Below are 13916 nucleotides of genomic sequence, written 5' to 3'. Positions count from 1 at the left end.
GCAAAGATGAACATGATGCCCTATCCCTCAAGGAATTCCCAAAAACCTCCTTTGTTGTGGTATCACCCTAGGGTAAGGAGTCCTGCAGAAACTTCTATGCAGCCCCAGAGCTCCTGAGTTTCCATTACAGGTAGGTAGTGTCCTATTCTCATTCCCTCGTGGCACAAATACAACCACATCACACAGGGCCACCAGGGTGCAAATCCTGAGTCTACCATGTAAACTACTTGTCACTTTGGAGCCTCCCTGAGTCTGTTTTCTTTCCTGAATCTGACAACAAGGGAAAAAATATCAATCACATATCAAATATTGATGAAATATTATGGTAGTCTAGGCAATCAGTATTTAAGGAAGCACAGTGCCTTCCCTTCAAAGAACTTTCAATGAAGAAGTGAAATAGCATAATAGAGAGGGGTATGTGTGGGTCAGTGACCCGTATGTTAGGGAGTGGGCCAGGAAGACCTCAAAGAGAAGCTGATTTGTGAGTCAAGACTTGAAGGAGCTGAGGGAATGAGTCTTGCATACATCTGGGGCAATGGCCTTCCATGGTGAAGGAACAGCAAATGCAAGGGCCCTGAAGCAGGAGCAGTCCTGGTGTGTGGAGGAACAGTGTGGCCAGAGCAGAAAAGAGAGGAATCAAAGGAGATGAGATCAGAGAGGCCATAAAGGGGCAAGATCATCTAGGAAAGATGTTGACAAACTATGGCTCATGTGTCACATGATATGCCACCTGTTTTTGTAAACAGTTTTTTTTTGAAGGTGTGGTGCAGAAATTCTGTGATGTTAATACAAACCCAGATCCTTTTATCTTTATGAACCACCAACCTCAGGATGTGGACATGTTGTGTCATGATCTCAAAAATGGTTGCCAATGTTCCAGACATTACACATTGTATTTATATTTGAGATAGAAAGGCAGGGCAGGTGACATCTGTTCTAGTTGTCTTCACTCTCCATCAAAGAAAGCTATGAAAAGAATCATCAAGATTGACTGAGATAGTTTTTTCCATTCTTTTGACTGTGATACACAGTGAGAAACACATTTTATGTCACAGCCTAATACACACAATTGAAACACAAATAACACAAGCAAAAGTTTTATGAACCACAACTTACAAGATGTGCTATATACAGATATTTTCTCATTATGTTTTTTAAGTACCAATCTCAATATCCACTCGATTAATCTCATGACCCATTATTGGGTTGTATGTGTAGTATGAAACAAATGCTATCGGTCTTGATCCATTGCTAGGATGGCAATGTTGCTGCTCCAACAAGTTAGCATTTCTTTCCTTCTCTCTTTCTTTCTCTCTTTCTTTCTTTCTTTCCCCCCTTTTTTTCTTCCTTCCTTCCTTTTTTTTAATCAAAGGAGGAGGGAATGGGTACTAACAGTATCTATGCCACTCACCATTAGTGAGGGGGAGGGCAGAGAAGGTTCTATTGAATAATGAAAGACAAGGTGACCTCTCCTTCTGAAGGAATTGAGGATCCTGTGATGGACACTTGTGTTCCATGTGAAATGCAAGTAGAAATACCCAATGCTTAGGGGTAATCAGGGCATTGCAAGATCCCCAGAATGAAGCACTAACAGTGTTTGACAAACAATGGGTGCAAAGGACACATCTGTTGCTGCCCAAACTAAATCATTACTCCAAGCTGGAACAGTATTAACTGTGAGAATGAGTCATGTTCAAGTGCTGGGAAACCCCAGGGAAACTGCATATCACCTGGGTGTTCTCTTTACTTCTCCTGTTGGCAGAGAATGAATTCTTGGGATCTAATACTCAGAAGTTGAGAGGTTGAATTTTATGTATTGGTTTTAAAAAACTTTTAGAAGTACCCAATTATTGGTTTCAGCTTTAATAAAGTGTCTGCTATAGAAGGACATTGAACTGTCACCAATCACAGGGAACCCTGGACCTGGTAGAGGATGGGCCACTCTTCAAGAACACAAGCAAAAGTAGAGATGGGAGGACACCTGAGTTGATCATTTTTAGAATCTTCACTTTTTGTATGTAGGGAAACAGGCCCAGAGGAGTTGCAACTTGGGCAAGATCACAGAGGCAGCGGTCGGTATAATCTCTTTGATTCCAATCCAGCAGTCCTAACAACCATTAACACAGCTTCCCACCTCCCTGAATTGAGGTCCTGGGACCAATGACTCAAATCCCAACCTGAATGGGACATGTATATACCTGCATTTTTAGACGGTCTCTATCAGATTTTTAAATGGTCATGTGACTCTAGAAAGATTAGGAAACACAGACTGAGCATAACTAAAATGATTTATGTTGAGGCTAGGGCCAAGAAGTTCGAAGGTCGGGACTCGGAATGATGAGATAAAACAGAAATTGCAAAACGTTTCCATTAGACCCACTCCCTATCCTGCCAAACTCTAATCCCAGAAACAGTGAATTCTTCCACGTTTTTCCATCCTCTCTGCTTCAATGCGGTTAAATCTGTTCCCAGGAGGCGCTGGCTGGGCGAGGAGGTTAACTTTTTCTTTTTTTCTTTTCTTTTTTTTTTAATTGACAGGACGAGATTCTTTAATGATGCATTATTGAATTGGCCCTGCCAAGCAAATACCCAGATTGCATACAGGTGCCCCTAGTACAATAAATACAAAGGCTCGAGCCTTTATTGATAAGTTCCCCCCTCCCCACCTGTCACGACCCCAAGGCGCAAAAGAGCGGCGCCTGCGCGGCGGCCTTTGTTGGAAACCAAAGGGCCCACTTTCATGCAAGGGTTCGCATTATCCAAGCGGCCCTAGTCTCCGCCCGCAGACCCGGTTCTTTGGGACCAAGTCAGGCTGCTTTTCTTCGCGCGTCCTGGAGCGCCTTCGGGGACCAGAGACCCGACGGTCTCGCAACGCGCCAAACGGTGGTCCGAGGACATCCGGGAATCAGTATGCAGACATCCCGAACCTTCCACACTAACCCTCAGGCACCGCCCGGCGCCTGGACTCCTCTAGTGCCCCGGGCTTAGCGGGGCGGTGCGCAAGGTCGGTCCCATCGGCCAGTGAGAGGTAAGGGGCTAGCCCAGGACTGGCGGGGAGGGACGGGTGGGGAGGCCCCATTGGCTGGTTAGGGGTAAAGGCGGGGAGGGGCGGGGCGAGGGGCGGGCCCGTTCCCAGCGCTGCAGAGCCAGGGGACCCCAGGCGCTGCGGGCTCGGCTCCCATGCGGGCGCAGCTCTGATTGCAGGCTGGGACGCGGCTCGAGCAGTGGCTTCTGGATGGCGTGATGACTGGACGGTGAGTGGTGCCTGGACAGGAGTGTTAGTGGGCGTCCATGGAGCGCACACACCCCGAGTCCCGGGCTGTCACCAGGCAGATGCGCTGGAGCTTGGGCACTTGTGCCCTTCGATCGCTACTGCGCGCGGAGTCTCCTCCCCCTGCCAGCCTGGCGCATTGCGGGCTTTAGGCCCAAAGCTTAGAATGGGCACTCTGCCTGGCACGCCTTCAAGAGGAAGTTACTTTAGGAGCTAAGATTTTAGCACGATAGGTGAGTGCGGTCTCAGCTTCACCTGTGCCCCCCTCATCCCTCACTTCAGCCAGTCTCCTAGAAGAATAGATCTTGGAGTGGGAAGAGAGCTTCGAAGCACTTTGGTACAACTCTCTGATTTCACAGATGGAAAACCGAGGCCAAAACGTAGGCAGAAAAAGGGGCTTGTCTCACAATTGTTATTTGTGGTGGGTTTGCCTTGTACCAAACCCAATGCTAAGGATTTCAACCCAATGTACCACTCACTCTACAGCATTGTGATATTGATACTTTGATTACCCCCATTTTCAGATGAAAAACTGAGGCTTAAAGAGTTATAGAAGTGCTTATTCTCACCCAGATGAGCCAGTGGTAAAGCAGGAACTTCAACCCAGGGCTGGCTGTGCCTCTAGGACTCCTTTACCTCACCCCCTGGCTTTGGAGCTTATACTGCCTGCTTCCCTGCTCTTCCTGTGCTCTTTACTTACATTGCTGAAAGATGCCTTAGTTTTGTCATGAGTCTGGCATAACCCTGACAAAGGAGGCCTCCTCTCATACCAGGCCAGTGCCAGGCCAGCCAACACTTTATTAAAACTTTTTAAGTAGAGATTTAGAAACCCTGTTTCACGTGGGAATTAAATGAGGTCATGCAGCAAATAAATATGGCCTAGGATTCTGGAATTCAAACCCAAGCAGGTTAGACTCCAAAGTTTGCTAACACGGTGACAGAAGGGACCCTTGCTGTCTTCATTATACTTTAGCTGCTCACTTCACATAATGTGTCAATCAAAATCTGTTGTCAGAAATCATGAAAACAAACAAACAAAAACTGTAAGTGAATTGTGTAACCAACAGGTAAATGCAATTCTGCAGACCTCCTACTCCTCTGTGTAGTTCCTGGGCTACTGTCACTGGGGCTGGAGTGGCTAGGGAGGGAGAAGGGGGAAGGGGAGGGAGGAGGTAGGGGAGAGAGGGAAAAAAGAGAAGATAAAATGCATTGCACTTAGATGAGAAAGTTGCAGCTAGAAATTGTAATAGAGTGCATTTCAGCTCTTGGTCTGTGTATGTTCAGTTTGTCTTTATTAGTTCTAGTCATAATTCTGTATAGTGTGATGGTTTCAAACTTGACATTGAAAGTAAGGTTGTTGCACTGATTAAATTGTCCATCTGAACCCCAGAAGTCTCTAGAGGTGAGGGGACCTGGAGGTAGAGAACAGAATTAAGGTCCAGTATCCTCTTGGGTCAGGGCTAACCAGATCATGACAGATAAAAGCATGACCAGAGCTTGGGCATGTGTCACAGGTTCACATTCTAATAATGCAAAGCCTCAGATGGGAGACTATGAGATCTGCCAGAAAGTCACCTAGGCTGCAGCCCTGGGGACTTGGTTCTGGTGTCAGGAGTAAACTCAGTCTCACTTACAGTCACTTCTGCAGGAAGGGCTCTCATCCTCTTTGAATTCCATATTCCAATTTCCAGGTCTTTATTTTTTTCCTGGAGCCCCTGGAGCCCCTGGAGCTCCTGACTCCCAATGTCCACAATAATGGTAATGAGAACTTCTGTTTATTATAGATGAGCCCATATTGTGCCCATCTGAAAGGTCTCATTTGCCTTCACAAAGGTCATCTAGGATTATAATTATTTGATGAATGAAAAACCTGAGAGGTTCAGAGAGGGAAAGGAACTTGCCAGGGGTCACACAGCCAGAGAACCACAGAACAGAGCTTTGAACTCAGAGCTTTACAAAGCTTGAAAGGTCATCCTCTCATAGAGTACACTGAAAAAAATATTTTGAAATTTTTTTAAAGTAAATTAACATCAAGTAGGAAGTGGCTGCACTTCCCAAAATTTCTGTAGTTTTCTCATCATTTCTGTTAAAGGGGAACTTAGAGTTTCCTGGGTCTCCTTGTCTCTGTCCAGCCCCCTTCCCCAGCATGTACAACTGAGGGAGATTTCTTGAACTCCCTCCGCCTGACTTGCTTAGTCTTGAGGAACAGAGTTGTGGTCACAGAGCCCAGGAGTGCACTGCTGAAAAGAGTCCTGAAGACATTCTAGTCCAGCTACCACTGAGCTCTGACCAGACCTGGGCCCCAGGGCTGCCTGCCAAGGTCAGACACCAAGTCGATGCCACAGCAAAACAGCCCATCTCTCTGATGTTCCCCTGCCTCCTCTTTTTTGTTGTGACACATTTCAGTAGAGATTCTCAGCCTGGGATCTAGGGATCTAGGGACACATAGAAGGAGGCTTCCTGACCCTTCTTCAGTAGTGTGCAAATTTAGTGTGTATGTGTGCACATGGACACACATGCAGTTTTTTGAGGAGAGTGTGATAAGTTTTCAAGAGACTCCAAAGGACTCCTTGAGCCAAAAGATTCTAAGATCCACTGTGCCTCCTAGAGAACCATTCCCTGGCACACTGCCCCGGCAGAGGTAGCACAGGTGGGACAGCTATGGAGAGTGCCCAGGGCAGCCAGGCTACACTTGGTAACAGGAGCTTAGAGGGTCTGCCTTCTGTACTGCACCCCTGGCTCCAGACAGTCGGATGTTGGCTGGCTATTGTTTAACCCAAAAGCTATTTCTGAGAGGATCTTTTTTTCCACAGCTCCCCTCTTCTGTAGACAGGAAGTAAGCCTTGTTTGGGATGGGGGACAGAGGGCCAGGGTTTCTGGGTATAAAGTATTAAGAAGGGACAGTAAGATTGGAAATGGTTTTCTTTCTCTAGGTTGCAGTGACTTGAGAACAAGGGTAGAAACTGGAAATCCAGCCTTGGGAGTCTGGGGAGGGGCTGCCCCAGGACTGGGCCATCAGGAAGCTTTGGGAGGATGGCCAGCCTGCTGTTCATATGCATGGGGGACAAAAATTAGGTTCTTCATTGAAAGGGGAGGTCCAGGAATTTGAATGAGCTCAGGGAAATCCTTCAGGGGAAGCCCAGGACTGTGGAGGGTTAGGGATACATTAGAGAAGAGCTAGTTTGGTCAGCTCTGAGCAAGGCAGGGAGTGGAGGGAGCGATCCATGGCGGTGCCTGCCTCTCCTCCACTTCCCAGGCCTCTGCCACTTTCATCTGACTGTGTGCTGCATCCTCCCAGCACTTCCCAGCTGGAGACTGAGACTGGAGCTGGGTCAGGAGGCTGAACCAAAGGTGGGTGATGGGTAGGGCTGGAGAGGAAGGGAGTGGGACATTGAAACTGAACAGCAGGAGAGCACAGCAGCTGCACAGTCACTGCTGCTGTCCACTCTTGAACAGCTTTGTGTTGCTAAGGGGCAGACTGCTGTCCAGCCAGACCCCCGTAGAAGCAGCTGACTTCTTCCCTTAGCCAGCCTCCTGCCATTTGCTGGCTAACAGGTGCAGGGAGGGTCCTTTTAAAGGGTCATTGTTTTCAGGGCCTCCCTGCTGTCCGTGGATAGTGTTTGAAAGTTGCTGCAGAGGAGCAGAGGACTTAGGCTTCCCGGGAATGCAAGGTAGTGCAGCCTGCCTCCTCCTGCACCCACTCATGCCCCACCCTCTGTCCTCCTTTCCTGTGCTTCCCAGGTCACTTTCTTTATTACCTGTTTGATTTCAATCATGCCCAAGTGAGAAAATAAGAGCCATGATGTCAGAAAATGTTAGAGCAGAGGTAACTCACTTAGATTTCACTGACTAGCTTTGAATCTTTTGATTTGGATGCCAGTACATTCTCCATGTTGCCAAGAGGAACCCACCATCTATGAAAAGAAGACAGTAATAATCTTAGCTGTAAAAGACTTTTCAAGTGGGATTTTTTTAGTGTCCCCAAAATCCCACTTTGTTTGGCTGCTTTTTCTCCTTTTGCAATTGACCTGTAGAAATTGGGCCCCAGTGTTTCCCTGGAGAATCACAGGGTCACCTTCTTCTGTCATAATTAGCCCCAAGACTCCAAAAAAGAAAAAGAGGGCCCAGGCATGGTAGCAGTAAAGGCCTCCCTGGCCTTTGTTCCTCCATAGCAGGCTGTCTCTGCACGGCTGGCAGAGCAGCCACTGAAGTGGAAAGTGAAAACAACTCACTGCTTGTTCACTGGGGACAGGTAGCCATGGCTGGTACACTCCTGCCCCTGGGGGGCCCCTCCTCTGAGGGGCCTGGGAAGCAAGCTTGGAGGCCTGAGTTGTGTGCCTTGGAGCCTGGGGGCAGGGAGCAGGCCAGGACAAAGAAGGCTGCTCTGGGGGAAGGGGAGGAGCCCTAGGGCAGACTGACTAGGCCTGTCCAGCTGCATCTGTCATTCTGTGTTTTGCAGACTACGCCTGGGTGGTAGGCCAGCCCCAGCCTCCTCCTCTCCTGGCTCCTGCATGCACCCAAGCACCCAAGCATCCTCACTTGAATCAACTTGTGCATTCATTCAGCTTCTGCCTTGGATTTAATTTCAAGATTGTGCTATTTTATTATAGAGGTTGAAAGAACTGTATCAGAGATGCTCAGAGGCCCTGCCCAGGGCACAAGCAGATTCGGTGCATGGGAGGTAGTTTGTGGAAATGCTCCAAATGGAGAGACATTTCTCCTCCTCTCCTGCTGGGGTATTACTTTTTTTCCCCACAGTTCTCATTCAATGGTTATTTCTTGACACCTCTTAGATACGGTTTGCAACTCACCAAGACCCAAGTATGAGAATGAATGAAAATTGGCTCCATCTTCAATCTGGTAAAGCAGCAGACACAATGTTTTCATTTGAGTAGAATTCTGCCAGCCATTTCAGAACTAGAGACTCAGAAACTCAAGGTCTGTGTTGCCTACTTGGGGTGGAGGCATGTGAGAGCCAGAGAGACCAATGGACTGACTTAAAAGCCATGCAACAAATTAAAGTCAGAGGATACAAATAAATGTGTGGTTCTCTCAAAAGAAAGACTCTTTCTGTGGGACGAGGATTCTTGTCCCATAAGGCACAGGGCCCAGTCCAGCAAATAGGAAGAGCCCTGCTTTGGTAAAGTGGGACCCATTACATCTCCCAGCCTTGCTTACTATCCTCTCTGCCTTCCCCTGGAATGGTGTCCCTGTCCTCTAGCTCTGCCAAAATTGCCTGTTTATCCTACAAGCCCATCTTCCCCTTTCTCCCCTCACTTTGCTATCTCTAGTCTAGGGCCGTCTTTTACTTTCCTCCTGATTCTTTCTCTGTGCAGTGGATGCCGCCCCACCTCAGCTAGAGACTGAGCACACCGGCCATGTCCTTATACAAACAGGCCTCAGGAGCAAAGCACTGCTAAAGGTGAGACAGGGAGGCCAGTGCTCTACAGAAAGGATTACCTGGGCTCTAGTGGAGGGCTCCATGACACACACCTTACTGTCAACTAAAGCTGCTCCTCTTAATATGATTTGCATAAATTTTCCATTTGAACAAATAGTTCTACAATCAAGAAAATGTCAAACATATTGGAGGTCAATATTCTTTATTTTACAAATGGAACAATTAAGGCTCTGAAGAAAAGGCATGCACATAGGTCTTAGCAGCTCCTAGCTCAGAGCTTTTTAGGAAATACTATTTTTAAGTAACCACCATTGGACTTACAGGGAGATTATACTTTTGGGTGTTTCTACTACATACAGCAAAATGTTGTAGGAAAAACAAAGTATTGCAATCCATGTCTTGTCATGAGTCAGAAGAGAAAAAAAAAAAACTAGAGCCCCACTAAATGCATCTGTCTCACAAGTGTGTTAGGTCTGACTATATTCCTTTTGAAATATACTTAAACATAAAATTTTAAGTTAAATGTTTATGCTGTTTTAATTGAATCATTTACCACATTAGTCAGGTGAGGCTGGGTTATGATGCAATAACAAATCTCTGAAACACCAGTGGCTTATCACTGAGGCTTCTTTCTCTTTACCAGTGCATATCTGATGTGAGTCGGCAGAGGGCTGTGATCCAGAGTCACTCAGAGACACGCGCTGTTGAGTAACGATGCCAATTAGAACAACTGGCTTTCTCAGTAATCATGTTAGGTGTGGGTTCTTAAATGCACTGGCCTGGAAGTACCCACGACACTTCTGTTTGCAGCCCAAGGGTCAGGGTTAGTCACATGACCTCACTTAGTTGCAGGGTCTGGGAAGGTTAGCAACATGGTCATTCCAAGATCAGTAAATACCTAAAATCACTGAACTTTAAGCACTGGAATATAACTTTTAAAAATCCAGATTTCTGGCTTTCTATCAAACACCAGATGATCTATGCCTTTGAAGGAGTAATGTGCCCCCCAATTTCCCACAGATTCTGTGTTTCTCAACTAAGTCACCTCCTTAGTCCCCAGATGCTGATATACTTTGTTTTCTTGCTGTGTATACACAACTCTGGAAGAGCATAGACTCCCTTAATGGGGAGTCTATGAATCTTCTTGTAGTCATTCAACAACCATTTAAGGGCCTCTGTTGATGTGCCAGGTTATGCTTGGGACTGGAAACAAGTAGTAAAGTAGAAAGGCATTGCCACCACCTCACCATGCTCCTATGCTTCTGATAGTGTCAGCACAAGAGGTGGGGACTTTGGGGCCCAGCAGGGTGGGAAGTCAGTAGGAGGTACCTGGGCAAAGAGGTGATGTGCCTATCCTGGACAGAGGGCTGCTCGGGCAAGGGTTTCTTAGAGAGCTAGCATTAGAGTATTGGAGGAGCAGCAGGCCATGTTCTGAACAGAGACCAGGACTGTAAAAGTCCTAAAGGAGGAAAAAACATGGTGCCCACTGTGAGCTACAAACAACCCAGCAAACCTGAGGTTCAGAGCAGGAAGTGGGGTCGAAGTTGGATACAGAGGAAGACAAGAGAAAAACCTACCTCCAGTTGTTTCTGGGTAAATCCAGCCCTTCCTACAATGGGCTTACTTTGAAAAACGGTTGTACCTTCTACTCACAGAAAATGTCAACCCAGAAGCCCAGTCTCAGGGTACCTCCTGCCCCAGAATTGTTTGAGGAACTACCCAGACGTGGAGCTGGTGGATCACTTTTTCCACAGGCAAGCTTAGGAACTGAGGAACTGAAACCCTATTTTGAAACCTCTGCTGCCTCACCAGGAAGAATGCAGCAGGAGGTCCCCAGCTCCTTGTCTCAGTGTAGTTTGAACCTGACCTGTGGGGTGTCTGATCTCTCTAGGTCATGGTCTGCCTCACTTTAGAGCAAGGCAGAGAGGGTGTTAACTGGATGATGCTGAGGTCACTGAGAAGCTCACCTCCTTCAGATCATTCCCCTTCTCCAAGCTAATGGTATTTTCTCGACTTCTGCAATCAAACACTCATTCCCAGCAGAGGATGGGTTCATCATGTTTGTGAGTGTCAAGCGAGGAGGAAGAGAGCTTGCTGGACTGGTCAGTGTTAGTGTCAGAGAGGACAGAATATTTTGCAGTGACAGGCCCTAAAGCCATTAATAAGTACAACAGCAGTTGGACCTCACCTTGAGACACCGGTAACATTTGCACACACACAGTTCACATTTACAGACTGTGCCGGATTCATCTGAACAAATGTTGGAGGTTTGTGAATGCGATGACCTCTGGGTGGAAAGACATGGTGTGCACCCTGACTGCATTACTTTCCAGTGTCACTCTGCCCCTTCGATGCCTAACTGCAACTTGGAAAGAGGGAGAAGAGAGAGAACTTTACCTTACTGCTCAGCATGTAGGAAGCCTTGATAAGATAGGATTCTCACCCAGAATATAATTCTCATCTGCAGTTTTGCATTCTGTGATTGTTGTTACCCAGGGTCAGTCTTAGTCTTAAAATCTTAGTCTGAAAATATTGTGAAAAAATGCTGAAAAGAAGCAAATTATGTTTTAAATACACACTGTTTTGAGTAGCATGATGAAATCTCATCATCTCACTTTTTCCCACCCAGCCATAAGTTGTCCCTTTGTCCAGCATATCCATACTGCCTGCCTGTTAGTCACTTAGTAGTTGTCTCTGTTTTCAGATCATCTGTGATGGAATCCTAGTGATTGTGTTCAAGCAATCTTTATTTTATTTTATTGAATGGTCCCTAAATGCATGAGTAGTGATACTGGCAATTCAGATATGCCAAAGAGAAGGCTTATAGTACTTTCTTTAAATGAGAAGATAAAAGTTCTTGATAAGGAATAAAAAAAATAATATACTATGTTGCTAGGATCTATGGTAAGAATGTATCTTCTCCATGAAATTGTGGAGAATGGAGAAGAAATTCATGTTTTTTTTTTTTTTTTCTTTTTCTTTTTTCTCTTTTGCACCTAAAACTGTGTAAGTTAGGTCACAATCCATAGTAAGTGCTTTGTCAGGAGGGAAAAGGCATTAAGTTACAGGATTCAGTACTATCTCAGGTTTCAGGCATCCCCTGGGGGTCTTGGAATATATCCCCTACATGTAAGGGGGTGCCATTTTAATGTGGGGAGACAGAGAAGTAGTAACCTGGGCAGAGACACCAGCAGGATAGAGAAGACTCTCCTGATTTACTCTCCATGAAAGGAACCTGGGCTGGGCTCAAGAAGCTCTTCAACCTTTCACAGTTGCGAATGGAGATACACACAGATAACTTCAAATAAGAATCCACTACTCATCCTGAAGGCTGGATATGGGCCCACTGCACAGAGGAGGAAAGGAAGGCTTGGTGGTAGTGGGGTGCTAAGTCCCTGCTCAAAAGCTATCTAGAGAAGAGGTTGAGAGACCAGAATCGGAGGTCCAAAGGCCTGTGTTCAGATAGTCACTTTGCTTATTGTTGACTGGATGATCTCAGGCAATGCGCTTCACCTCTGTCCCTTCATTCTTATGTATAAAATGGGAATATATGATCCCTACTTCGTAATGTTGTTGTAGGACTAGGTGATGTTCATAGAAAATGCTCAACAGTCTCCAGCATGTAGTTAGCACTATACTGATTAACCCCCAATTTGGAGAGCAGGCCCAGGGGAACTGGCTCCAAAGGCAGTGATAGGACCACTCTCCCAGCTTAGTGGGAAGCAAGGAGAGACCCATGGTGTTTTTGGGGACTTGGGGAGCAGCCAAGGCAGAAGCCATCATTCAGGGTGTTGTCACCAAGGAAATACAGCAACATGACCTGAAATAGTTAGAAAACTGTTCCAAATTCCTGAAGATCATGCAGTTTTTCAGAGTGGAGGACTCCATCCTCTGGGCCTAATTATTTCAACTGTAGCCACCCTACACTTGAACAGGTAAAAACCCAAGATTACAGGCTCTATTCTGGGACCTCAAGTGCTGGAACATACCAGCTGGAAATCTTCCTGGCTCACCTGTCTGTGCATTTCCCTCATCTTCTGCCAGGTAACTTCCAGTTCTGCAGACAAGAGATGATGATGAAGGAAGAGTGTCCACCCAGCTCTCACGTGCCCATCAGTGACAGCAAGTCTATCCTTAAGTAAGTTTTGGTGTGTGGGAAAGGAGATTTTGCACCTGCCATCTCTTCTTGGCCCCTTCCCTGAACAGCAGCCATGGTGGAGAGGTGGGGAACTTTTTCAGAGATAGAACATGTGCCCTAGGGACAGTGGTAGGTTTTTGTTTCAAGGTCTATTTCTTTGGAGATCAGTGTACCCTTCAGGGTATGGGTTTGAGCTCAACCTCCTAGAACTCACCAAAATAGGAAGGCAGGATGGCACCCACGGGCTCCACAAGGACTACATCTAATTTAATTTATTTACACACTAGAATGATACTAACACTCTCATTATGTTTAGTGGTTAAAAAAACTAAAAACTGGTTGTGAGTTTTTTTTAGTAAAAAAAGTGTTTTATGATGCATTTTTAACTCTGCTTATTTTTTATTTACTTTCATAAAAGTATTGGGGATATTTTCTGAAATTCATTTCTGAACTAAAGAAAAGTATCTTTTTCATTTTTTCTTGCATTTTGAGTCCTGAGCCAAATATTTTCTAATATTTTCTCCCTGCCAACTTGAAGGTGAGCCAGCATCCTTGAAATGATCAGCTTTTGCTGAGGACCTTCCCCCAGGGGGCCTCCTAGGAACAATCCAAGAAAACAGACATCGTTATGTCACATCGTTGCTTCCACAGCATTATTTTCCATATTTAAATTTTGCAATAAGATCAATGTAACAATATAATTTGAAAAAGTCATAATGACCTTAATCATGAGAAAGTTCATATAAGTATATATTTTATGTTCAGCATTTATCTACTTAGGGACAGAGTGGAGCTGTGACATTGAATTCTGCCTTCTTGATGCCATAAGTTCATGCATTGCTTCCCCTGTTGGTTCCCATCATGCCCACATCACACACAGGCTACAGACTCAGGCCCTCGAGTGGGTTCTGCTGTCCTCACTCTGTGTTGCTTGCATGTAGCTGGAGGCACTGCCTGGGAAGGAGCCAGAACCTTGGGCTTCAGCAGGGGAACCATACACCCCACAAGACTGTGGCTGGGCAGGTATGGTTCCTATAAAAGACACTCCAGAGGACAAGCACTTTGTGCAAAATAAAACAATGTACCATCTCTCACCAATGAGTTTT

At 46.0% G+C, this 13916-nt stretch overlaps 1 protein-coding gene and 1 long non-coding RNA gene across 4 annotated transcripts in view; both read left to right on the top strand.

The window, feature by feature from the left end:
• LOC306659826 overlaps positions 1 to 13916 on the top strand; it is a 784421-nt gene that overhangs the window by 686254 nt on the left and 84251 nt on the right. The window lies entirely within an intron of this gene.
• RASSF4 (Ras association domain family member 4) overlaps positions 3123 to 13916 on the top strand; it is a 39472-nt gene continuing 28678 nt past the window's right edge. Inside the window, exons 1-3 of one of the 3 annotated variants that reach the window (XM_079136485.1) lie at positions 3123 to 3254; positions 6528 to 6622; positions 12717 to 12810. In XM_079136485.1, coding sequence (XP_078992611.1) covers positions 12743 to 12810 — 68 coding nt within the window. In that variant the 5' untranslated portion in view covers positions 3123 to 3254; positions 6528 to 6622; positions 12717 to 12742. Of the gene's footprint in view, positions 3255 to 6527; positions 6623 to 12716; positions 12811 to 12838; positions 13834 to 13916 lie in introns of those variants that run through there. The other 2 variants (XM_079136484.1, XM_079136483.1) reach the window with 2 other exon arrangements.

The sequence above is a fragment of the Sciurus vulgaris genome (genome assembly GCF_902686455.1).
Source record: "Sciurus vulgaris genome assembly, chromosome: 4".
Classification (NCBI taxonomy): domain Eukaryota; kingdom Metazoa; phylum Chordata; class Mammalia; order Rodentia; family Sciuridae; genus Sciurus; species Sciurus vulgaris.
The sequence above is the reverse complement of the archived record's forward strand: the minus strand, read 5'-3'. Positions and strand labels throughout refer to the sequence as shown.